We start from the raw sequence: 26,755 nt of genomic DNA, 5'->3' as shown, positions 1-26,755 counted from the left end.
ACATTCATAAGTTTGCTTTAGAGAGTTTTTTTAGAAAGACCTACCTAGTCAAAAGTGGTTCATTTGAATTTTTAAACTTGCAAAAGCATAGATATATATACTGTATAATCATCTAAGAAGCAATTCTTTAGAAAAAGGTGTTTGCTTTAAAGTGTAAAGAAATTAGAGGAAAGTTTTAGGAACATTTCTAGCAAGACTTTTCCAAGTGGAGTTGACTGACATCACCAGATGGAGGGGATAGGAGTTGAAAAGAGCATTGTTCCAGCCTCACCTCGGAAGAGGAAACTCAGCTTGGCAACAACAGAATGGGAAGTTGGGGAGAACTGGGGAGACTAGAGGACATGACAGATAGAAACTACTTTTTTTTTCCTTTGCACCTTATTCCCCATTGTCTCTAGCTTTTCTGTTCAAGGTTTCAGGGACCAGGCAGTTTATCTTTTGTTATTGAAGGAGTCACAGTAAGAACATTTCATAATGAACCCAAACCAAAATGTAGATACCTAGCGAGCTGGACAGGTTTCCCAACGCTCTTTATATCTCAACATAAATCACACCAGAAGACTAAATGGTATCCTGGCTGTTTTGGAAGCAACTTTAAAGGAAGCACTGACTTTCAGGTCATCATAGAGGCCTCTTCATGCAATCAGCCTATGCTTCAAGAATCACTAGTAAGCCCACTGATCAAAAATGTAGCCCTTTATGTATGCACTAAGGAAGCTTACCATGTGTATACTTCCTGTCCTAGAGTAAGCAATCCTCCTTAATTTGACTGTGTTAACCACTGGAATTTTTTTATGCGGGGCAGGGTTCAAGCAGAGAACACTGATTTCCTGTGCAGTGACCTGGACATTTTCGGGACACGCATGCTGAGTCCAGTTCAATGAAACACATAGGGCGCTGTAGCCCCACTGATTCAGTTTGGCAGTTGGAAGAATCTGGTTGCCCTGTGACCCGCGCCCGTGGCTGGAGCCTTCCGCTGGGGAGTGGGGTTGGGAAGCCCACTCTGCGTTCCCAGTGCCCCCTTCCCTAGAGCACAGCACTGCTCTGCTTGCAGCCAGGAGGCTACTGGCATGTTCTGGCAAGGCATTTTTGCACGGTGTAGTTTAAATTAGCTCATACACTTGATATGGAAAGAAGCTATTTCCCACCCCCGACCCCGCCAAGATGGATGCAAAACTGAATTCAAAAGTTACAAGAAAAGTAGAGTTTCATTAGTGGCGGCAAATTTAGGGCTCAGTTCTTTAACTATCATCGCCATTTTTCTTACACTGACATTTAATCTGCAAGTACGTGGATTATAACTCATTAGCCAATGAAAAAAAAACCTCTCCTCCAGCCGAAACCTCGGCTACGTTTGGCCATCCTTGTTATTGGTCGTGGCAGGGGAACACTGGGACTACACCACGGTCCTCACCCCTCACACTTTGCCAGAGCGAAGCAAGGATTAGGACACACAGGCGTTGTGCCCAGGCTACCCATGCAGGAGAGGTCACAGAAGGTGGGACAGCGGATGTACTGAATGAAGCAAGAGGCAACGGATAGATGAAGGGGCAAAACTGTGGGCTGCAGTCTGCCTTCAGTCCAAGGAGGAGCTGGTCTCCTCACATCTACCTCATCAGAGCCATTTGCTAAATATGTTAGTAGGTCCAACACACACACACACACACACACACACACACACACACACACACACACACGTATTTGTGAGAAGAGTCCTCAAACATTCAATGTCTAGCAAAGGTCAGGCAGGTTTAGATTCCCTTGGGAAACACAGAATACTATAAAGCAATTGCAGTATTCACTACAGCACCCGGTTGCTAGAGCGTGTCACAAGTTAGGTCTGCAGTACAAGATCAGAAAGAATATTCTACTTGCTTTTTACCACTGGTGTCAGCTACTAACTCATTCTAATACTCGGTGCCAGCAGGAAGAATTTCTGAGCTTTTATTATTAGTGGCATATGCAGGTGAGTTCAGATGTTTTCTTCTTTGGCTTTAACATAGAGTTTAAATTCTTAAACAGAGCCCCAAAGCATGAGAATAGATGTGACAACCTCCTACATGTGAGTCACGTCCTGTCTGAGTCTCAGCCAGAGGCTTTCAGGAACCATGGTGGGGTCTTAAATGCAAGTTTTGGGGTAATCTTCGGCTCCAATGTGAATGTTGTGTTACTGAGTTTGAGGACTCCGGTGAGATGTTCTGCTGTCTACACACAGTCTGATCCTAGGTCTGCGGTCTTCGGTCTGATGCTGACTTGAGTTACATGGAATATGCTGGCTTCTAACCACCAACACCCTTCCACAGGGGACCTGGTGGCAGGGATGCAGTTAGCCTCACTCTTGACCTTTGAGTCATGTGCACCTGTGCAAATGTCCCTGAGGAGCTGCAGCACAGTGGGACAAACATTCGAGCAGGAATGAAATTTAAAAGCACATGCAGACACACCAAACTGCCCTGGGTGAGTGAAAACACATAAACGCACACATGCAAACCAGGAAGTCCACAGACCTAGGCAAGAAAGAAAGCTCAAAAGACCAAATTAAATCATTCTGAGGCAATCTACCTTGGAGTTGCAGAGATTTCAAAGAGAAAAACATGCCTTTCCTTAGCCTACTACTGAAAAGACCTTAAAAAAACCAAAATCAGCCAGGGCTTGATGTGATTTAGAGAATGCCAGATAGAGAGCAGAGGTTGCTGGGTGGGAGAACTTGCATTGAGAGGAGACAGAACTTTTGTTTTTGATCAAGACTGCTGTGGCCTTTGGACAAAACTCACCTAACAGCATACAACTGGGCCAATCTGGAGACAATCCCCCTTTCCTTTCTTTGTAAGAGCGGAGGGCTGCGGGGCTGAGACATCTCCTGTCCTTGGTGCAGAGGAGCACGCTTTCTGAAGTAGAAAAGGGTTTAAGGAGAATTTTCATTCACTCCTTTTTCCTCTCTTTCTCTTAATTCTTTTTTCTTTTTAATAATAGGCTAAGTGGGCTTCCCTGGTGACGCAGTGGTTGAGAGTCCGCCTGCCGATGCAGGGGACACGGGTTCGTGCCCGGGTCCGGGAAGATCCCACATGCTGCGGAACGGCTGGGCCCGTGAGCCATGGCCGCTGAGCCTGCACGTCCGGAGCCTGTGCTCCGCAACGGGAGAGGCCACAACGGTGAGAGGCCCGCGTACCGCAAAAAAAATAATAATAGGCTAAGTAATTTGCCAATCAGGTCCTAGCAAACAGTAGGGGACAAGGAGCCATGTTAAAAATGACTTTGGTGGCTATTGAAACAGAGCTGCCGGGGGCCCCGATTCTGCTTTCCCTCCTGCTGAAGCCCAGGCAGGGCTGCAGGAGGCCAGTGAGGAAAGGGAGGGCAAAGGCTGCTGCCACGTGGATCTATCCCTCGGGCTCTTCCTTCTCAGCCGCGGCGCTACATAATAAATATACTCGTACTTTGGAATTATTACAACTGCTTTTGTCCATGCGGCATCCTAAGGGCACTTGCTGGCTCTTACCCATACAGTCACACTATTATTGAATAACAGTTGAAAGAAAACAAAAGTAGCTCCTGCTGTGCACATAAGGTGATGGAAAAAGGTCACACGTGAACACTACTGTCGAGGGTGGGAACACAGACATTTCTACCCCACTGCTTCTGGGCGAATGTTGCCACGGGCTGGCCCATCATTTGGCTCATGGGTGTTTTAATCAGATTTTCCCTTTTGTTGCTGAGGGACAGTAGTTTGCAAAGTCTCCAATCAAGTTTGGGGCTCACTACGACATCCTATGTGTCACCGCCATGGTCAGTCCTTTTTCTAATTGCTGTCTATGTGTGGTACTCAGAAGAGTTTTGCTTTTTTCTTCATGTCGTTGCGTCTCCAAAGAGGTAACTTGTCAAAATCCTGGATGGACATTCCAAAGATTTCCCGAAACACTTCTGGGGCTAAGTGGCGCTGTGATGGGAGAAGAGAACAGTGGTCAGTCCTGATGGCCACATGGATGACCTTGAGAGTTGCTCTCCAGTTTATAAGTAATTGTTTTGAAGAGCAAAAGGCAGAATGATGGAAGAGGAGTTTATCTCTGAGGCTTCTTAGCAGGCACTGGACCCAGTGGTTCCTTACCTGGCCAGGCCAGGTGAGGCACCCTTCCTACCAAAGAAAAGAGCTGGTGGAGTATTAATGATGATTGTTGATAACATTGAATGGCGATGGGGCACGGTAAGATGAGTCATTATCCTGGAGGTGACTCCACTTCAGGTCCTTGGGACGCTGAGGAGATGCAGGGAAAATGGACCAGAGCAATAAGGAAGCCAGAGAGAGGCTTCCAGAGTGGTCCTTTGGCATCCCTGGGGCTTTTTCCTGGCTCAGCAGTGGGATGTTTGGTCTTCTGAGGAGACCAAGAACTTCAATCTCTTGTCCGCCTAGTAAGGTTCTCTTAGGATAGTGGAGCCTTTATTCTCTGTGCCAGCCTGACCTCACATACAGATGTACTGCTTTTTGTCAGAGAAAATTAATGATTCTTTATGAGATTAGCAGCCAGAGTTTTCCTTAATTAAAACCATTCAGATGGAAAAGTACAAAGATCAGTCTTCCACATCTAAGGAGGCCTTGGGTATGTGTACCCAGCGAACCCTTCGACAAGGAATGTGGAAACAGCCAAGGGAGAAACTTGCCCAGTACACACCTCTTTAGTGAACACTCCCTCCCCAATCTCCACAAACTCAACCCAGGCTCAGAGAAAGATAAGGATTTGGGGGTATCTGAAGAGTGATGGAGACTCCATTCCACATCCCCAGCCATAAATTAGGGCAACGCCAAATCTCCAGAGAAAATGACTAAAATCATACTGCATCTCCTGGGTTGTTCTTCTGAACTTTACCATACATTTTTATGCTCATCTCTTAAATACAAATTTGGGTTTTCCTCCAAGTTAGCTTAGTTTAACCTAGGTTGATCCTTTTCATCTTTTTGCCTTAACTGGAACATTTCTTAGGGGGAAGTTGTGGAAAATGCACAGGAATATGCAGTTGGGACAAGTTTTTTTGTTTGTTTGTTGTTTTTTTTTACCTCTAGCCTGGTTCTGTCCACGTCTCTTAGGATTTTGCTGCGCCCTCTGTTGGTCACCATCAGCATTTCATATGGAAATATCTGAGAAGCAAAGAAAAACACCTAGAATATTGCTGTCCATGTTTTTATTTTTATTTTTTTTGGCCATGTGGCATCTTAGATCAACTAGGGATCAAACCCGTGCCCCCTGCAGTGGAAGTGCGGAGCCCTAACCACTGGACTGCCAGGGAAATATTCCCACCGCTGTCCATTTTATCAACAAGCAGAAGCTACCTAAAATCTAAGACTCCCAAGATAGAGCTTCTAAGACACTATGGTTAGAGTATTAGAGTGATGGGTGTTCCTCACTCAAGTCTCCAGCAGACAGGGGCAGGTTCCTATACATTCCCAATACCCACAAGTGTCTCATGTGGCACTGTGCCTCTGGAGGGCGCTGCTGAGTAAAAGAATACAACTTACTATGTATTGGGGATGAAGGTAAAAATTGGAAGAGAATTGAAATTAGAGGTTTATGTTTTACAAGGCAGTACACATTTGTAGGGTTAAAAAATCTCGTTCCATGTCCAGCTCATGAATCCAGTCCCAGAAGCAGTGTTTTGGTAGATGACGTATTGAAATAAGCCCCAGTTATAGTCACCAAGGAGCACAGCTCTTGGATACCCTTGGAGTCACAGGATGTTCTGGAGCTGGGGCAACCAATCATCCCAGTTTGCTTGGGACTAAGGAGGATCCCAGGATGCAAGACTTCCGGTGCTAAAACCAGGAAGGTCTTGGGTAAGCTAGGATGTGTTGGTCACCCTATCCGGAGGGCGCTGCAGCTGCTCCACGTGGAGCAGGCTTTGCCATGCTCATGGCAGGGGCCAAGTACACACCGAGGTCACAGGAGAGAAGTGCTGGTACTTCACTGGGAACACACAGCACCAGACCCAGCGAGGGCTTAAACCTGCTGACTCGGTGTGACAAAACCCACAGAGTGGAAAGATGCTTTATGACACACCCTGCCTAATGCACTGGGCTACAGCCAAGTGGGTCTCAACCCTGAAGATGGTGAAAAAGATACAAAATCAAATCTTTTCAGGGTTATGTGTCAGTTTCATCCCATGTGAGAGGAAAGAGAAAAAGAGCCACACTTGCCTTTGGTTCCAACATGTTAGGCATGGAGACACCCCGGTCCATCCTCATTCCAGGCATGTGGCCATCTGGGAGGGTCTGCAGCAGAAATGCAGGTTTCAGGAGTGGCCCATGGCAGCATGGGGAGCTGAGGGAGAGCTCTGTGGGCTCCTAGACCTCCCTGTTTGGGTCTCAAATCTTCACGGCCATTTTAGAGATGTGTCACTTTAATTACCATGGATTTTTCAAAATGAGCTCCTTGTTAAATAAAACCAGGGATAGTGGGAATGCTGCTTTTATACTCCAGCTGATGAAAGATTTTGGCTTAATAACTATTGACTAATCCCTGAATGTAGGCTGCACGTGTTAAAGTATATGGTACGTCAAAGAATTGCCAGGTCTATGTTTGTTTGTTTTTTTTAATTCTAATCTTAGCTTTCTTTGCATTTTTCCCCTTTTCTCATTCTCCATTATCATTTTACAAGGTTTAGGTTCTAGGAAAAAAGGAATGGTACCACACCAGCTCTTTCCTATTGGCCAAGACAGGGGTTTCTTTTCATCTGTGACCACACAGAGGAGGGGAGGGCCTCAAGGAGTGAGTGGTTATAACTAAAAGAAAAAGCAACTGTATGTGTGTGGACCCTTGATGCAGGTCCACTTCCACCCCAGAGAGGACTCTCCAAAGGCAGAGCAAGAGGGTCCTCGGACACCTGGTGTGGCTCATGCAGGCCTGCAGGACCAGCTTGACCCGGGCACCAGGCATGCGTGCTGCTCATGGCTCCTCACATCTGTGGACTAAAGATTAGACGGATCAACTAAAGTCAGGGTCTTCTCAACAGAAACCCTTCCCTGGAGCAGCAGAACATGTCTGGATTGTGAAAAGGCTGTTTTGCTGGTGTGGCCAACTTGGGAAAGACAGTGTTCCATACCTGGTAGTCTGGAAAGGAAAGAAAAAGAAAATCTCAGAAGGGCAAGCCCATATTAAAACAGGGAAACATCAACAGAGATTATAACCTATTGCAATTCTCCAAACATCCCCCAACAAGCCATGCTCTCCTGGCTCCGGGTCTCTGCGCACACTGCCTGGCTGCTCCCTGAAGCTGGAGGATGCCCGCTCTGGTTTTAGTTATCAGTTTAAACACCCTTTCTTGTGGAAGCTGACACCCTGAAGGTGTTTCTCCCTTCTCTCTGCATCTCCGATCGTAGCATTTATCTCACAGAGTTTCTCTCTCTCTGTCTCTGTCACATGCATTTTTTATTAGTTATCTATTTTATACATATTAGTGTATATATGTCAATCCCAATCTCCCAGTTCATCCCAGCCCTGCCCCCCGCTTTCCCCCCTTGGTGTCCATACATTTGTTCTCTACATCTGTGTCTCTGTTTCTGCCTTGCACCCCAGTTCATCTGTAGCCACATGCATTTTGAAGGTAGGCCCCTGTCTTGCTTCACGGTACTTCCAGGGATCTAATTAGTGCTCGGTACATAGTAGGAGCAATGAATTCCCTCCTACAAACTCGCTTCTTGTGGTCTCACATCAGGAGAGACCCTCTGGGATTTTAATACATGCCCTGATGGCTCAGAGGACAGATGTGATCTGACCGTAGGATGTGACACAGCCTGAGCCCAGCTAACATGCCTGTGACAGCACAGCCCCTCTTCCCCTTGGTCAGCCAACACCCGGCCGCAGGGGCCTCACCTCGCACTCCCCCGCTGACATCCCCATAGCTGCTGTACTGGGCAAAGTCTGTAGAAACAGGCTGAAATGAAGAAAAACACACCATTAGCAAATCTGCTCCACGGTACTCATTCTGGAGTCAGGCGAAAAGGAAGATGGGATTTACAAAATCCTGAGAATTCCTCCCAAGCCGAATTCCTGGACCCCTATTATTTTTCCTACGTAGTTCTTCTTCTATGAAATACCTGTGTTTTGTGGTATATCCTATGCTACTGCTCAGCAGGTCCTTGGCAAGCAAGTATCTCTTGCTGATAAATAAAAACACATTTTTCCACATCACAGCTACACAGTTACACTTGTTCTATGCTTTGTGGGGAGGGAGGTTGTAACAAACTTTCCTGTATCTTTTTACAGCAGAGATAATGGCTCCGGTAATTACTTTTTGCTTGACTGTAGAAATATTGGGCACACAATTAATCTAGTCTTCCCATAAGCTTATACAGGCTATTCTTTTATCTAAAGTCAATTCCTCTTTCTCTCAATAGAAATATCTTATTTTGCCTGTAACTCAAAGTGATTTACCAGGAGAGCAGGGTGATTACAATTTTCATTATATCCAACACTGAGATCATATTGTCAGATGTATTCAGACAATACATCAGCACTTCCACCAGGACTCAAGAGGGAAGAGACTCAGAAACGAGTAACTGAGAAATCTCACCCGGTGAAGCCCGTTTTTCCCATAGCCTGGGAGAGATGAGGTTTTCGATGATAGAGCATGTGAAGCTGAATAAGAGAAAGATAAAAAAAGTAATTGTTAGGAACCCGAAGTCCAATTCTTTCATGAAGTCGGCAGTGTATCTTCTACCCTACAGAATAGAGGATTTAGAAAAAAACAATCCAAATATTGGGCTCAAATGTTCATAAAATGCCACCATGTTTGGGTGATGCAGGGAATGGGTGGGCAGTGAAATTTTCGAGGAGGGATGGGGAAGGAAGAAGTGCTTGGCATCTCTGAATCCTCAACACAATCCTAATAATGATGGTAGTATTTCCATTTTACAGGAGAAGAAATAGGGGCTAATAGAAATGTAAGTATCTTGCCCACGGCTGCTCAGCTTGTAAAGATCTAAGCAATGATCTAAACCCAGGGCTATTGGGATACACAGGCCCAAGCCCCAGTTGGTACGGCAGCAATAACTGATCTGGAGGCCGACACTTACGTTACCAAGATCTACTGGTCAACCACAGGTGGACTCCTGGGAGGCTTGGGATAGGGTATCCCATTGATCAACAGTGTGGACACCTCATAAACTGCTGGGCTTTGGAGGGAGTAGACCTGGGCTTGGGTTTTGGCTCTGCAACTTAACACCTCTGCATCTTCGGGCATCGTATTCCATCTTGTTAAGTCTTCATTTCTTGACCCATGTAGATACAGTGCTGTTTATTTTTATACAACAGAGTTGCAGAATTGGAAGGAACTCTAAAGATTACTAAACTACCTAATCCAAGATTAATGCCAGTGACACATCTATGAGAAGTAGCAGGGCATTCCGGTTAAGGGTGTAGGCTCTGGGGTTATAATACTTGGACTCCTAAACCTTAGTTTTGGTAGTTATCAGCAATGTGACATCGGGTAAGTTACTTAAACTTCCCTTTACTTGTCTCCTGATCTACAAAATGGGGAAGATGATAATACTCATAATACCATCTACTTCATTGGTATGTCGTGAAGATTAAATGAAATAATGTTTAGCAGAAGTGTTTGCAGAGGAAGCACTAAACACATGTTTAAAGGAATCCTCAGGAGAGAAAATTAGGCACTAGTTCACAACATGTGAGAACATATCTTGTGGGTTAAAAGAGAACAGGCTTATGACAAGTATAAGCAGGGGAAAATATACCGAAAGACTATTTCAGCCCAGTATATAAGTAATCTCTTTCAAAAGTATCAACAACAGCACTGTTAGCCCTCAGCTCTTATATTGAATATACTAAAGTCATAATACTTTGAAAAAACTGTTCATGCTCTCTACAGTTAAAAAGCGTTCTGTTCTTGGACTTCCCTGGCGGTCCAGTGGTTAAGACTCTGTGCTTCCACCGCAGGGGGCACGCGTTCAGTCCCTGGTTAGGGAACTAATGGCCCACAGGGCAACCAAATCAAAAAAAAGAACAAAGTTCTAAAAAGCATTCTGTTCTCTGTGAGGATTTTCTTTTTGCCGCTTCCCTCTGAGATGTATGTTCTAGAAGGTAGACCCGGCACAAGGGAACTGACCCCTCTTGGTTCCTGAGATCCTCCAAGGGCTCCCCCTATTTCCAACAGGAAGGAAACATACATTTAAGGAAGAGCCATGGCAGGCTCTTAAGCTAAGTTGACATGACATAGGATTCTTACATTTCCTTTCCTATAGAACACTCTGTAGATTCCACCAGAAACCACCCTGCCTCTCCTGGAACCGTCAAAATAGGCTCCTTGCAGGCAGGTGGCCAGCTCCTGGCTCAGGGAAGGCGGTGGGTCTGCTGCTCACCTGAGTTGATGGAAGAATCATAGCGCCCGGTGGCCAGGGAGGACCTCTCCCGGCTCTCCCTCTCCTTCTCCATCTCTTCTTTCAGTATCAACTGGCCCAGGCCCGAGTTGAGCTATTCACAGAGAAAAGAAAAACGAAAGTGAAGCCCGCAATTACTTTTAGGGAACTGCAGTTTCTTTTTAGGAGATCCTGCAAGAAGTTCCTGACTCTGGAGAGGGCTGAGGCATATTGTCCCAGAGCCTGGTGGCTCCCCAAAAGGTCAGCCAGGTCTTGGACCTTGAACCCACCATAGTCCCTTCAATGTCAAGGCTCTGTTGCCCTAAACCAGGCTCCACATCAGAAGAGTGTTCTCCCTCCTTTGCCCTCCCCCCAAAGCACCAGCAGGTAGACTCAGGAGGGCAATGTGTGAGTATGTACAGATTTTTGATGTGGGAAGGGAAGACTGGGGACAGTAGCCTTTAAAGATAAATTACACTGATTTGTTTAAAAACAGGGGAAAAAATAATGCATGCTCATTGTACAGATTCTAGAAAACCCAGAAGGAAAGAAGAACCCATAATCCACCACTCAGAGACACCACCATTTACATTCTCATCTGCATCTATCCAGTAGTTTTCTACGCACATAATATACAAAACTGGGAACACATAATAAATGTAACTTTGTATCCTTATATAACTAGTATCATGTGCATTCCCCATATGATGAAGTATCTTTGGAAAATGACCCTTATTGGTAGGAGTTGATCATGTCTAGGCTCCCTCAACCCCAGGCCTTCTGGGATGCTGTGGGCCTAGCTAGAGACGGAGTGTACAATGAGGATGTCTTAGTGACAGTCCATTTTATCCCCTCTCTCTTGGCCCAGATATACACACACAAGGTCCTATGAGTCCTGAGGAAAGACTTGGAGAAAGGCTCTTTCCCAAGGGAATCCCTTCAGCAGAGCCTGCGTGAGGGAAGGAAGGTGTTGTACCACCTCGGAGTGCACTCTGGCTTTACCTGGCCTTTCAGCATCCTTTCAACACATGCACCGCACACCCACACACCCCACACAGAGTCTCGCTCTCCTCGAAAAGGCCCAAACATTCCGTGTCTCTCTGACCTCCAGGTCACCTCTTCCAGAACCCGCTAAGTATCTGCCTTATTACAGTCACTAGATGCCCATCTTGTCTCTCCTACTGGACCGTAAGCCCCTGAGGGCTGGGAGTGCCCCCTGCTAATCTTGGTGGCTCGCCCATAGCAATCATTCAGTAACATGGATCGACAGAAGACAGAACCGAAGTGAAGGCTGCAGCAAAGTAGTTTAAGGACAAACCTTCATTAATTGCTCCTCTTGTAGCTGCCGGCGTCTCAGCAGTTCCTCGTCGTCTTCCTCTCTGCCACTAGATCTGCGTCTCATGTCAGCTCCTAAGTCCACAGCAAAGACAACCTCTCACGTTAGCCCCACAGCAAGGGGAGCTCAAGGGACTAGTCCACCTGTGCTCAACGTGTCAGGCGGGCAGAGTCAGCAGTGGTCTTCAACATTCGTGAACAACACATGGGAAAAAAGAGCCTGCCACCAGTTCAGCTGGTTTCTTGAGACAACGGGGCCCCATTCGACAAGCCAGTCCAAAAATGTGATTCAGTAAGGCATGCCTCCCAACAATCTGATCTGCTCAATTAGAACTCGGTTTGCCATTACGATTGGGTCTAAGTCATCCCACTGGCCACTTGCCAGAGCTTCCATAGTAGGTGGGAGGGGCATCTACGGTTATTATTTTCATGTCCCTGAGGTCATTGTTCAAATAGAGAGGAAGCCAGATTCATCTAGATACCATCAAATAGGTAAAACAGTCTCTTGTGATGAATTTAAAAATCTTGTTTTCTTTTTCTGAATATTTAGGTTTGTCACCATACCATCACCCTGTCTTCTACCTCCAATAAATTCATTAAGAAGCATGCTTCAGTGGTTAAGACTCCACGCTCCCAATGCAGGGGGTCCAGGTTCGATCCCTGGTCAGGGAACTAGATCCCACATACATGCCACAACTAAGAGTTTGCATGCCACAACTAAGGAGCCCGTGCGTCACAACTAAGGAGGCAGCAAGCCACAATTAAGAAGCTCTCAAGCCACAACTAAAGAGCCCACCTGCTGCAACTAAGACCCAGTGCAACCAAATAAATAAATATTTTTTAAAAAAAAGAAAAAAGAAGCATGCTTTATTTTTCTTTGAAGAGATGGGTCTCTAATGTTTCCTTGCTCTTAATCTTTCAGAAAATGGTCACAAAAGGGTTTTATACTAATGGGCCAATAAAAAGGGTTAATGCAGCTAAAAAGTTACTTATTTCAGTATAATAGAGCAGATCACGTACAATTTTTAAGCTTCCTGGAAAAGGGGAGATGGAGGGGAAAGGAGGAATCTGTCTGGATGTCTGGAAAATTAAGATAATTATCGCTTTTCCTAAGTGGCTTGGACTAATTTAGCTGTGGGAAGAGATAGGAAAGCCTGCTAATCTAATCAAAATAAACTCTAACTAATACCTTCAGGGTTTGATCAGTTGGATTAATGGACCAGAAGCTTTCTTCATTTTGGAACCCCGAACTATTTAGTGATGACAGTTGGTAACAACAAAATGTTAATTCTCCCCCAAAGTTTAGCTGTTTAATGTCCCTGCTATGCAACACGACTGAACTAGGAACCTCAGCGGCCCCAAGAACTGCCTGAAGGATGTGGACCAGCAGAAAAAAAAAGCTGACGACTGAGTCTTAGTTTCTAAAATCATGAATATCAACGTGAATTTTCTCTCTTTAATCTACACGAACAAAAATGAATAGACATAAGTTTTCAAGAACTAGATACATCTTAAGTCAACATAACGTATAGAATACTTGTGAATAAGGAACCCAGGAGGTATAATAGATTTTTCCTTCAACTATTTCTATAGATATCAATTGCTTTAAAATCCACTTCTATTGCCTGTAAAAGTTATTCCAAAAATAACTTGGCAAAAAATAGCAGGATGAAGAAAATTTGGGAATTTTGGAAAATTGAAGGCCTTTTAGGTTGTCAACAGAAATGTGATAAGATAGTCATATCTTTGTAAAGCTGACTCACTAAATTTTCAGTGCTACCTTCTGAGTTTGCTAATACCATTTTTTAGGGCCAAGTGATTTCACTAATGACAAAGCAGTAAACACACAGACAGTTCTAAAGCATAAATGTGTGGTTCAAAGCAAAGAATGAAACAGCTCCAATGTGACATTTTAGCACAGAAGTCATGGAAATGACAGATGTGAAATCATGTAGCTTTACATGAGTAATATTCCAGAACACCTGCTACTCTGTAACAGCCCTTCTTAGTAATGCAGAACGTGATCAGGCAAGAAAAATGAAAGAGCTTCAGCGTTAAGATTGGTTGTTAAGAGAATCGTAATTACAACCCAGAAATCATCTAAAACAAACTTAATTCAAAGAAGTCACACTTCTGTGGACACTCAGTAAATCCACCCACTATGCTCTAACTATATAGAACGAAGTTCTTGGTAGGAGGCTTTGATTCAACTATGTTCAAAAGAGTTACTGGGGCTTCCCTGGTGGTGCAGTGGTTGGGAGTCCGCCTGCCGATGCGGGGGACATGGGTTCGTGCCCTGGTCTGGGAGGATCCCACATGCCGCGGAGCGGCTGGGCCCGTGAGCCATGGCCGCTGGGCCTGCGCGTCCGGAGCCTGTGCTCCGCAACGGGAGAGGCTGCAACGGTGAGAGGCCCGCGTACCACAAAAAAAAAAAAAAAAAAAAAAAAAAGTTACTGACTTTACAATAATAACTGAGAGTCCACGCAAAACACCCGTTTTAGACCAGTTCTGCACCTCACTGGGCTTGGTTAGCACAAGGCTCTGGTGGTTGGGTTTTTGAAGCATTCTGCACACACGTTAACACTACCTTAGTTCTTTTCACTGTTCTAACTCTTGGTCATACTTTCTTAAAAAGTCTTTACACTAGGACACATGTCCTTGCATACTTTTAAGCACTGCATCTTGAGATCTCCTAGCAATCTGTCCATGTGGCTTAGCTGCTACCGTTGCATACCTATGGCGGCAAGTGAGGGGGGACCAGGCCAGTGGTCCGTCTCAATCTTTGGTATCTCGCTGGGGTCTGGAGCCTGGGCTGCTGGGAACTTGGAAAACTTGATGATGTCTTCTGAAGACTTGCTCTGGGCTGCCAAGGCAGCTGCATCTGGATGGGAATCAGGGGCAGCTTAGCTAGCGGTCTGTAAGGTCATGGCAGTATACAATCCTCTTACATAGTTTTCTCGTGCTCTGGCAAAAAGTGTGAACTCCAGAGAGCTGTTTATCACCGTTATCCATCACCCCGTCACTAACAGTTCCTAGTGACAACTCGACTCATCCTCCTTACGTTCTGCCGGAAGCAAAGCTTCATTCTACATCTGTTCTACATCTGAAAAATCTTGTTCCAGAGCTGTGCTGTCCAATACTAGCTCGAGCCACACGTGGCTATTCACGTTTAAATGAACACAATTAAATAAAACAAACGATTAATAAAACTAAAATTCAGTTCCTCAGTGGCACTAGCCACATTTTATGTGATCCATACCTACACGTGATTAGCGGCTACTGTATTGGACAGTATAGTTATAGAACATTTCCATCATCCCGGAAAGTTCCACTGGACAATTCTAGAGCAATTAGAAATTTGAATCTAGTTAATTTGAAATTAAAGAGGTTAGTGAAAAGCATGACATTGTCACTTGACTGTAGGTGTTAATCGTAGGAGAGTTGGTTGGCTTTGAATTTTTGTGGCTTCTCAGCCACAAAAATATTGGTCCTGTTCATTTCAATCCTTGCCTATTGTATATGTGTCCTTGATTCCTAGGTGAAGTGGCAGCAGGAGAATCCACTGTCAGCTTGCAGGAATTTAGCCTTGAGACTTGGGTTTGCCATACCCACTCGCTGTTTTGTTCAAGGGGCTGCATATACAAATGAGTCATCCAGCTTTAAAACCACAAAAGCCAGAATAGGAGCAGCATTAGTTCGCAGAGTTCTTAATGGCTGTGCTGATAGGTGGAGTCATTGGCTTAGAGCCCCAGATGGAATCACAGAAGTGGAGCAAAACAAACCAGGTTAAATGGTCAGTCCCTGATTCTGGCTAATTCTGCAAGCTGACCTGGGATGTTACTAAACATTCCACAATATATTTATAATGCTATAAATAAAATTTGCCCCCCTCCCTGGGCTCACAGATTTTTAAATCTGGAAGTAACGTTTTGAATTTTCATCTCCAATTCCACATTTTTTAAGTAACTTTCTGGGTCTCAATTTGCTTAAGTAACTTGACTGAGGTCGCCCTACATAATAATAAGGGATAAATTCTCAGCCAGGCATGGAACAGTATTTTTCCTGAATTTCTAACCTCATGAGTATAAAAGATAAAATCAGCTTGGAAAACACTGCACACTATATCCTCTTCTTAAAGAAGGACTATATGTGTTAGCATATTAAAGACTAAGAAGTGTACTTTATTTAAGTCTAGCATTTTCCAAATGCACAGGGCATAGACACCAGTTTTTGGTATGACATCTATTTCTATCACAGAGAATTGCTCTTTTGCAGAATGTCCTTTGGGATGTACCGCTCTGGTTGTGCTACTCTTAATTACAAGAGACTGAAAGAAAGTAAAGAGTAAAGTCAATTTCACAAAAAGAAGCAAACTAATCCCTTCCAAATAAATAACCTAACATTATCCTATCTTTTTAAATCTTAAGTATTTGATTATTTTTATTTGGAGAGTCAGGGTCTTAGAGATTTTAGTATTTTAAAAAAAGTCTCTATAAACTGATAAATCAAACTGGGAATCTTATTCTTAAATTAAAAAATATATATATTTTTAAAGCCAGACTTCAAACAGTACTTACGCATTAGAATTGGTGAAGTCAGTAAACATTCACATGTTAATGAGTGGGTGAGAAGACATTAAACCATAAAAAAAGCAAACAAAAACAAGGTTAAGAAACTTAAAAAAGCAAGCACATGGTGTAAACTCAAAAAAAAAAACACAGATAAAAAAAATCATAGTTCTAGAACCATTGCAATACATACATTCTTTTTCCCCTAGAATGTTGGCCTGAAATTTTTTTCCTTTTTGCATTTTCAACTCTATTTGCTTTTCATGTCATCCTAAGCCTTTAGGACTCATTAATGTCAACTGGATTCTAAAGGCAGCCTTCAAATTTCCAGGCACAATTTGTGTATAATTTTCTGAAATCACCTGGAGACCAGGCTTGGCTTTCTACCAATTCACAAAGATTTACAGCAGCTGAATCTATAGAGACCTAATAATGTTGGAGGGAAATGTGATTTACAAAGAGTAATATGATTTCCTGGGTTTAAAAATTCTATATTCCCAGAAAAGGAAAACACAATTATAAATCCACATCAGTGGTTCTTAGCTTGCAGGAATTTCAGAGACAAGCTGGCCTAATGTACTGGTTTTTGCAGATGAGAAAACTGAGGGACAGAGGTTACGTTTCTGATATCACAGAACCGTTTAGGTGAAGAGCTGGGATCAAGGCTAGGGCCTCTGTCTCAGCATGAGTCCCATCCCCTCTACTACAGGGTGCAGACATCTGCATGCTCCATCAGAAACTGGGGAACTGGACAGTCAGGCTGATGGAAGCTTGGTCAAGTTAATGTTTTCTTGGCCACACAGCTTGCGGTATCTTAGTTCCCTGACCAGAGATCGCACCTGTGCTCCCTGCAATGGAAGCAGAGAGTCCTAACCACTGGAACGCCAGGGAATTCCCTTGGTCAAATTAATTTTTAGGTAGCTAGCCTTCACTAGTTTTAATTAGTTAAACTAATTGCAAGCTCATCAAAATTATCAGAGAGGTTGGTTAAATTATTTGATGGCCCCCCCAAAACAGTCTTGTTAGGGAGTTTGTGAATTACTGTGTGACCGTACCTTTCCTTCTCTATGAGTGTAATGATACATGGTTTGATGGGCTCAGAAATAAGCTAGGAGTTTCCTAATCAAGCTAAGTGTTCTCTATCTAGGAAAACCGACTTCACAATATTTGCATCATAGGAGACCACAAAGGCATAATACACTGGACGCCCCAGTTTGATTCTCAAAAGCAGCAGCAGGTAAGCCTTTCAGAGGACAGTGAAGAGTTCAGCTGACGTTGCTACTTAAAAGCTACGCGGAGGAAAGCGGGTTTTACCATGCTGTTTGTAGATGGGTGGTTTTCGGTAAATGTTGATCCCTTGATCTGTGGAAATGAAAAGCAAAGGTGTGTGATTACGGGGAGGCATCCACCGATGGGAAAAACAGATCAACCAAGAGGCAAACCAAACTGAAGATTCTCCAACAAAAATAACCCAGAAGGTTAACTTTTGTATTACAAAGATTGAGGTTACTGGAAGAAGAAATTACAGGAATGAGTGAATTACTATAGACATGTGACATGGAATCCTTTGTAATACATCTTAGGATATAGAGAGATGTCATTCACTCATGAGCCATTTATTTCAAATATACACTTCACTAAAAGTGGGGTTAAAACAGGAAGAAATGCAAGCAGTGCAGATACTGTGATGGTGAGGAAGACGTAACCAGTTTGGGGAAGATCCCCAAATTGCTACTGTCTCGAAATTGAGCTGCCAGTAGAGACCAGTGGCTCAATTTACTTTTCAACTAATGAGTGGAACAGTGGAAAGCGATGTAGTGAAAATTAAGAGTATATTTTTGTAAAACATAGAAACAATTTTTAGGTGCGAGGCTAGTCTGATGTATTGACAGGATGTTTGACAAAATCCTAGTTTGTATAGGCCAAATTTTACAAAAGAAAGGAAGAGTAAGGAGATGCCAAATACTATTCATATATTTATATAGAACCCCATTTGATTATGCAACCATTAAACTTTGACTGCAAATACTCAGTAGGTTTCAAAAGGTTTCCCCAGAATCTTGGGCACTGGATCCTGGTTGGGCATTCTTTATGAAAAAAGTTGCAAACATACAACACTGATTTTCAAGGTTCGATGAAACTTCATTTATATGTATTTTTTAAAGGCAGTGCTATCTCAGTGGTATGAAGCCCATTGAACTTTCCTCTGTTCAAACTTCTAGGTAAGTTTGGAATGCAAAAGAGAAAAACTACTACAGATTCCAAATATGTATGCTAACATTAACATAATGGGTAATTTATTAAACCACTTTCAGTAGCTAAAAGAAGCAAAACAATGTACTTCTGACGGAAAAATAATATCATGACTTCTGACGGCCAATCTTGCCTTCACAAAGATTGTGAGCTGACCCTAAATATTAAGATACTGATGGGTTCTGATTTTTCCAGTTCCTGATGGCAAATTACTATTTGTACCATGACAGCAAAGCTTATAGCACCAAGCCTAAATTGCAAGATGTCTCTGTGGGCTATGGAGGTGGTTAGTTAATTACACACTGCAGAAAGACCCTCCAAATGACCCAATTTTTCAGCTCCCTGAAAAGTCCATAGAAAGAATCTCCACACTGGAGACAAACAGATAAAATAAAAGTACTCTCAAGAACACTGTGGTTCAGTCTTTAGGCTGAGAAGGTAACTAGATTGCCATTGTGTTAGACAATGACACTAAACCACAGAGTGGTATCTCAGAAGGTACTAACATAAGGGTAAAATTAAAATTTTTGTCAAAACAAGACAAAACGAAGCAACTCAACCCTTATTCCTTCACCCTCTGCCTCCCATCCCCCTTCAAAAATTTTAGAGAAAATGTAAACCTTCAATACAATCCTGGCATCTCCCATACAAAGCTTTTGAAAGGCCCTCTAGGTCAGGTCCTGCAATTTAGGGTTTGTCGGCTGTGAGCATCTCAGTTAAAAGAGCATGAGAAATGGAGACGAGACAGAGGCGACAAGGCTACATTCTGCACGGTGACAGGACACCAAGACACAGACCATGTCAGCTCCTACCTGGAACATGGAAATGTTTAGGGGCCTGAGCGTAAGTTGGAGTGAGAGGGCGGCTGTCTGGCCGATAAGGGAGAGGGGAGTTCCGGCCGCTGGATGGCTCATTGCCTCCAATGAGAAGAATGGAGAAAACAAAATGAGAGAAGGGAGAGCAAGAAAGAAAACAAAGCTAGCATAATAAAAATTCAAAATGAACAAACCGGAAGGAGGTACATCAAAAAGGAGAAACCAAAGAAACAAACTCAGTTCATCAACTTGGCTCACAAAGGTGACTGGTATAAGGTTGAATTTTCCAAAAGAGAGATTTGAGTTCAAGTGGAACTAGGTTAAAAGCAGTGAGCGGTAAGATGCATCATTCCAATGGCATGCGGTTGAAGGCTGTGAGCTGGCAGCAAACTGATTAGATGGAAAGTACATTAAGAAGAATGGAAAGTCACTTGCTAATGATTCAGGGTCAGTCGTCAGATGGTTTACAACCCAAGCATGTAAAGGGGTGGGATATGCAAACCCAAAAACAATCACTTCCAGGCACAATGGCAGAGGCTGGCAATCAGAATCTATTTCTCTGAATGGGAGGCTGAGTCTGGGAACCTGTGTGGTCCTTCCTCTGAGCAACACAAAGTGCCTTCATTGCAGCCTATGTTTCTGTTGCTTCACTTTGAAATACACACAGTAGTCAGACCCCTTTCTTCCAGGTACTTTGGGACCACTTATACTTCTCTCTACCTTTCTCTTAAAAGAGGCTCTACCCAGTCTAAAAATTCCATCAGTGAGACATTTACTGAGCATCTACTATGGCTGGGCAGTGAGCTTCGATTGAAGCTAAGTAGGTGAATGAGATGTGGTGCCTGGCTGCAAGGGGCCTCATCAGGGTCTACCTAAGGAGACAGACTTATAAGTGACAAGTACACGTAATACCACATAAGTGCTTACTCGGGGGTATGCGAAAAATTCTATGGCACTCATATGAAGGTACCATTGATTTTTCATAAAGGCTACAGAAAGATGCTAGAATTGAGTTGGTCATTGAAGAGTAAGCTCACCAGGTGGATGGGTGGCTGCAGGGGTGAGAAGGTCCAGATTCTAGGGAGCTGGAACATCACGGGGAAGGAAGGGCCACGGTGTGTGGGAGCAACAGGACGGGCCTCTGTGGCTGGGCAGCACGGCGTTCTTGGAGGTGGGAGTGGGGAAGAGCCTGCAACGCGCTGCTGGGCTTGGCTGCAAAAGCCTTGAGGACCCCCCCCATAGCCACCATCATTCCCTCGGATAAGAACTGCAGGGTGAATTGAGACTTGTGCAAAATCGGAAAGAGATCAGCTCTTACCCTACTGTCCTCCTTCCCCACGACTGAGCGAACATCCGTGCAAGAATACACCAGAAGATATAGGACTATCAAAAGTTAATGAATTAGTAAGGTAATTACTTTTATGATTGAGTTGTAAGGGTTCTTTACATATTCTGGATAACAAGTTTCTTATCAGACATATGATTTGCAAATATTTTCTCCCACTTTGTGGTTGTCTTTTACTTTCTTGATAGTGTCCTTTGAAGCACAGAAGTTTTAAATTTTGATTAAGTCCAATATATCTATCAGTTAAGGCTAACAATTTTAAATAAATCACAGATCTTCAGAAAATAGAGGAGTCAATTTTTTTTTTACTGTCGTAAATTTTTTTTTTAATTGAGATATAACTGACATATAACATTATATTAGTTTTAGGTGTACAAGGGCCAATTTCTTCAAGTAAATCAAACTGTTCTAAATCTGGCCAGTAATGCATGAAAGATGTCAATTGCTGGAGTCTCAAAATAACACGTTCAATAGGGTTTTAATTTTTTGATATGTATAGTTTTAGATAACCAGAGCACAGATCTGTACCAAATGGGCAGTAAGATATTCTGAATATGAGATCTGAATTTGTTCCTGTCTCAGATTTCGAGTCCAGGTTTTTGGTTATCATGTTCTAAAACTTTTGTCCTTTTTTCTTTTTTTGTTTCAAGAGTCAGTTTAGCATCTGGCTCCCAATATATCATAATGCTGACTTTACTAGAGTGAGATATTAGCTCCTAAAAATTATGAAGCTTCACCTACAGCCACTGATCTATTAAAGAGCTCATTTAAAGAGAAAGTGACGTCATTTCCTATCACTCTCCTAAAGAGAAATAACCAGCTCATGTCTGAAAAAATTAATATAAAAAACGCAGGTAGAGGCAAGCAGGGGGAGGAAGAATACAGTTTACGTTTAGAAGAAAATCCTGCTTTAACCCTAAGGCTGAATCAGAACTAGATCTCATTTACCTCTGTGTGTTCAACACAGTGCCTGGCCACGACTAAGGGCTTAATAAATGTCTGTGAATGAAAGACTGAAGTAGGCCAACTAATTAATTCTACAGCAATGAATGACCTAATTTAGTGAGCACCACTGCAGGATCAACCATCATCTTTCTCTTAATTATAGGCAGCCGGATGCTAGGACACAGCAATGGGATCACAATAGTACCTTTTTTCTTTTTTTTTTAAAATAGCTTTCCCTAGAGTTGATCCTTAATAACCCCAATTTAATTGTTTCACTTCAGAAGAATTCTTTACTCCTACAAACATTAGAAATTATTCACAAGAGTAATCCATAATTAAAAAACAGAATAATTCTTGTGGGCTATTCTCAAAGGAAGTTCTAGAGAGACTCAACTTTCTTGCTTTATTTGAGGTTTTTTTCTGAAGACCTTGCCTATCTTGAACACTGGTGCTACTGCTTTGAAACCATACTGCTCCCTGCCCTTAATCCTGCACCTCTAACCTTCCTGTACTTGTAGAACATCAGATTTTCGGGGGAGAGAAATGTTCTCACAGGTTTTGTTTATAATATCCAATCAGATGAAACTCCATTAAATTTGTTCTGATAGTTACTAGCCAGGGTCACGCACACACAAAAATAGCTGCATATATGGGACATCAAGGTTTAAGGTCATTAGAATTAGCATTTGCCCAAGTATTCTATCATTAAGATGCTCTGCTGCCCAGTGGCAGTAGAAACCCATCACTTCCATGGTCGACGGCTCTCAAAGGCTATGGAATGACTGTCTGACTTCCCAAAGGGTGAATTCTGGCTGAATGCTGTCTCCAGTTGGGCAGAGTTTTTTACTTAGCAGCATATCTTCGGCAACCACTGACCTTTCTAGTGGCTAGAAAAAACGCTAGTATGTTCAAGTCTTTGTAAGTAGATTTAACTCTATAATCATTTAAAATCTCCCACGAGACATTTGAAAACACTAGGTAAACAGCTACTCAGCAACACACCCATCTAAGTGATCCTGCATAGTATGATTTCCACACATCACAACGGCTCGTTGGGGAAAAGGTCTCAGGGTACATAATGTTGCTAGGTACCAAATTCTTAGTCCTTGAAATGCGAAAGGCATCAAAAATTTTGGCATTAACAAAAAAATTCTCAAGATGAGGCCTTTTCTAAGTTAAACACCCTTTCTTTAAGTGATAAAACGTTTCACTCTATCCTGGATGGAAATGACTGAGGAAGGCCCTAAAAGGTTATTTTCGTGCTTAGTTCATTACTCAGGCAAAGTGATGTATAAGCCATCAGATGAAATATCATATACGGAAGGTACCATCGTCATCATCATCATCTATCAGCCTGGTGTTGACATTGTTTAAAAATAACATAATAGTGTATATATCATATAATAGTGTATATATCACACTCGTAGCCATTTTGTTCCTTTAAATAAGTCCTTGCATTGGTTCATCTAAGTTGTTAGTGATCTCAGCTCCTGGGGTGAGAAGCTACTGTATATATAGATATACATTTCTTGGTCTTCATTTTCAGCTCCTTCCAAGTCAGCCCAATAGGCCAATTTTTCAGTCCTTGGGAGATCATTCACTGGAAGGATTCCCACTGTACTTAAATTCAAACGCTCTGTCCAACTTTTATTCTTCTTTTCGCCACCATGAGAGCCTCAGTGACAAATTCTAAGACAAGTCAATCTAAATGGCAATGCTAGTGTCTGCTGTGGGAAACGGCTGGCAACACTTAGCTTCTGGACTCTAAGTGCTTATGTTCCAAAATATAAATTCCGAGGGGACCTTAAAGTTGGCAGCAACTAGAATGTCATGACAGAGTTTCAAGATTACTGGTCCTTGTCTAAAGCTTCAATAAACGTTATGGTTTCCTTCAGCAAGTGTCAAATACATATTTGCATCATAGCAACTCATATCTATGGCAAAACAAGGAAGATTTCTTTCAAAGAGACTTAATATATGTAGCCCTCCTGTTTGCAAATCTGATTCATGGACACAGAAGGAAATATCTAACAGTATTTCAAAGGGAAAGGAAGAGAAACTGTGCAAACATGGCACAAAACCCAAAACAAGGTGAAAATAGTTTTTCCAAATAGGCATGCACTTGTCCAAATGGCCCAACAATGATATACTGATATAGAATGAAGCTGCAAGGAAGGTCAGAGAACAGAAATAAAAAACACAATGGAAAACGAGATGGGCATTACAGAAAATGGATGGGGAAGCCAACGAGATAGAGAGAAAGCTGGTGATGTGCATCTCAGCTCTACACCCATGCAGGTGTCCTCAGCTCTGTGGACCCTGAGGGCCTGGGCCACATGCATCTGAAATAAGGGCCAAGAATTGGACTTGGGAGGTGGGAGGTGGGCTTCTGGCTGCCAGAGGGGCAAGGGGACCCCTGCTTTCAGCTACACCTTCCTGAGATGGACATCCCACCCTGGGGTCCTCAAGCTCCTTGGCTTACGTTTGTTTTAAAAATAATTTCCCTGAGATTGCAAAACAAGCTCCAAGTTAAAGAGTGAATGTTCAAATGAAGAGCCATGGAAAACCCTGGGAGACTTTGCTCTTTAAAGATATCTTAGATGTGTTTCTCTAATGATCATACGTTCCCCCTGGACTGGAGAGGAGTTTCATGTAAACGGATACATGTCTTTCAAAATAACTAAGACGTAATTCTTTGCAGAATCCGTATTTAGCTATTCAACTAAACTAGGCTTTTAAAGCAATATCTTTAATATACAAATTCTGCATGATTGATTTTGTAGTTTAGCAAAAAGCTGATTTTAAAACTAAGCATATACTGTTATGCACATTATATTCTGTATCTGAAGTATATAAACTATTTCATCTGAACAAACTGTAGGCATATATCCAGTAAAAAGAAAATGGGAGAGAGACCATTAGGTATTTTTTAAGCGTAAGCTCGAAGTAACAAACTATTGCTTTCTATAATTTAAACCTATACTATTTGACTGTGTACTTCGAATTCAGACTGAAAAAAGAAAAGATTGTGTATCTATACTTTTAATAAAGCATTATTTAGGCACACTGAAGTACTGTAATTTTCCTAACCACTTATTATTTCTATTGAAAAGTTAATTTTGTAGTTTAAATGCCTGAAAGTAGCTGTTTGTCTTGGCCTCCATAAGAATGCAATTTTCTAGTTAAAAAGAGATGGAAAATAAAAGTTTGCTTTAAAAATTATACTTCGTGTATAGCATTTAGGCCGAAACACACCCCCCTCATAGGAATGAGGGATGGGAAGGCTTGGGGTCTATCTAGTCCTGGTGCTGCCACTTCCTAGCTGTGAGTCCTTGGCCGGGTCACTTAACCAGGGCCTCAGCTCTTCATCCACCCCCATGCCTGCCCCCTGCTACTTTACTTCATAGGGCCGCTGTGAAGAGTGATGGACTGATGCAACCGGAAGTGCTCTAAGAACACCATGCCAAGGGGGAAGTCACAGAGGGACCAGAGTTGAGTGCTCACTACACACCAGGGCATTTCACCTTGCCAACTACTAATAGGCGCTTGCCATGTACCTCTATAAGGATGAGATCATGAGCCGCAGCAGCTGCTGACCTTCAACACCCCCTGAAAGGAGTTCAGGGTGGAGATCAGGAACGAGGCACTCTGTGCTCTGGGAAGAACTGACAGGACAGGTCTTCAGAGAGTTAGATACTTTCAGGAGAAGATTTTATGAGCCCAATTCTTGCATCTCCTCGTATCTAGAAAAGCACTAAAATCCTTCATGGTGACATCTGCTCCTCGAGACTAGCAGAATCCTTCTGCAAAAAATATGTGCCTGATTGCATGGACTCTCCCTTCACCAGAATCACCTATATACTGACCTTCCCCCTGCCTCTCTGGAGCAGTTTCTCAGAGCTATCTGCAGTGCTGTCTCCCGGGCTATAGCCCTCATTTTGCCCCAAATAAAATTTAATTCACACTCTCACGTTGTGATTTTTTTTTTTTCACTTGACAACCTCACACACCCCAATACCCTAGGAGAGGTTTCATAGATGAGGCAAGTGGCACTCAGAAGGTTAAGTCTACAATCCAAGGTCCCATAGCTAGCATGTGACAGAGATTATATTCAAAGCCGGGACTCCAGTGTCCACATGGGTGCCCATCTCGCCATAAGGCTGTGCACAAGCACGAGGTATTGAGTCTTGATATTTTGTGATGTGTTATTTGTATAAACTCTGTATAACTTTATAGGGTACATGACATTTTTCATCCTACACAAAGTAGCTTTCTGAAAGATGAAATATATAATAACCAAATAAGGCAGTTTACATTTTAATGAATTAAAAAAATGTATTTTCCCTTGTATATTAGAAACAAAGAAACAAAAATCTTAATTTGGCCAAGGGCTTCTATATTAAAGTCTCTTTAAAATACATCTCTGAAGTTTTTTTCAATAATTTCTTATGGTTTTATAGACATTCTCTAAAGTATCATCTTGACATCTAAATAATAAAGGTCTTTCCTCCCCCAAATACTAATTAGCAGTAATAATTTTAAATAACCTGTCAAGAATTTTAGAAAGTGCTGCACCTGCTGAAAAATTTCTTTGCTAGTGGCAAACGGTATGTGTCTTCAAATAAGCTTGTCAGCAATGTTATTTTTACAGCACAGAAAATGCTAAAATCGCATGCTTGTAAAATGACTGCAAAGGAAATTCAGTCAAAGAGCACAACATTTAGGCTGCTTGAGAAAGTGTTAGTGACGTGAGCTCTTGGAACTCGGGGTTAGAATCCCTTCGGTCTGTCTTAAGACCCATGACAACATCTGTGCTTGCCTGCTACTCCCTCCTTAAGGTATCTTCTTTGGTTAATTTGGTTCAAATCAAGACTACGGAAAAAGCATCCTCTGGGAGCTCCTACTTATTTTAAATTTGGGGCTCTTGGCTCGATTGAGAATGGCCACGGAAACATAACAGACAATGAGAACAATGGGAACGGCACAGAGGGAAGGGCAGAAATGGGCAGGAACAGAAAACAGAAGGCAAAGTCCCTGTTCTCCATCATGCAGACATCAGGACAGGTCGAAGGAAGATTACTCTAAGGGTTGTCTCAAGGAGATAAATTTAAGTTACGCTGCCATAGATCTTTCA

The 26,755-nt window shown here is 42.7% G+C and overlaps 2 protein-coding genes across 23 annotated transcripts in view; both read right to left on the bottom strand.

The window, feature by feature from the left end:
* Window positions 1–3,045, bottom strand: part of AFAP1L2 (actin filament associated protein 1 like 2) — a 123,676-nt gene extending 120,631 nt beyond the window's left edge. For all 12 annotated transcript variants that reach the window (XM_067709310.1, XM_067709307.1, XM_067709308.1 and 9 more), the window contains exon 1: window positions 2,775–3,045. In XM_067709310.1, coding sequence (XP_067565411.1) covers window positions 2,775–2,922 — 148 coding nt within the window. In that variant the 5' untranslated portion in view covers window positions 2,923–3,045. The remainder of the gene's footprint in view (window positions 1–2,774) is intronic.
* Window positions 3,046–3,668: 623 nt separating this feature from the next.
* Window positions 3,669–26,755, bottom strand: part of ABLIM1 (actin binding LIM protein 1) — a 312,026-nt gene continuing 288,939 nt past the window's right edge. For 3 of the 11 annotated variants that reach the window (XM_067709328.1, XM_067709325.1, XM_067709327.1), the window contains exons 15-22: window positions 19,329–19,433; window positions 17,578–17,625; window positions 14,430–14,576; window positions 11,679–11,770; window positions 10,364–10,475; window positions 8,557–8,621; window positions 7,857–7,917; window positions 6,246–7,094 (exon numbers count right to left, since the gene is read on the bottom strand). In XM_067709328.1, coding sequence (XP_067565429.1) covers window positions 6,979–7,094; window positions 7,857–7,917; window positions 8,557–8,621; window positions 10,364–10,475; window positions 11,679–11,770; window positions 14,430–14,576; window positions 17,578–17,625; window positions 19,329–19,433 — 746 coding nt within the window. In that variant the 3' untranslated portion in view covers window positions 6,246–6,978. Of the gene's footprint in view, window positions 3,935–5,047; window positions 5,129–6,181; window positions 7,095–7,856; window positions 7,918–8,556; window positions 8,622–10,363; window positions 10,476–11,678; window positions 11,771–14,429; window positions 14,577–17,577; window positions 17,626–19,328; window positions 19,434–26,755 lie in introns of those variants that run through there. The other 8 variants (XM_067709334.1, XM_067709335.1, XM_067709326.1 and 5 more) reach the window with 8 other exon arrangements.

Source organism: Pseudorca crassidens, chromosome 16 (assembly GCF_039906515.1).
Source record: "Pseudorca crassidens isolate mPseCra1 chromosome 16, mPseCra1.hap1, whole genome shotgun sequence".
Taxonomy (NCBI): Eukaryota; Metazoa; Chordata; class Mammalia; order Artiodactyla; family Delphinidae; genus Pseudorca; species Pseudorca crassidens.
The sequence above is the reverse complement of the archived record's forward strand: the minus strand, read 5'-3'. Positions and strand labels throughout refer to the sequence as shown.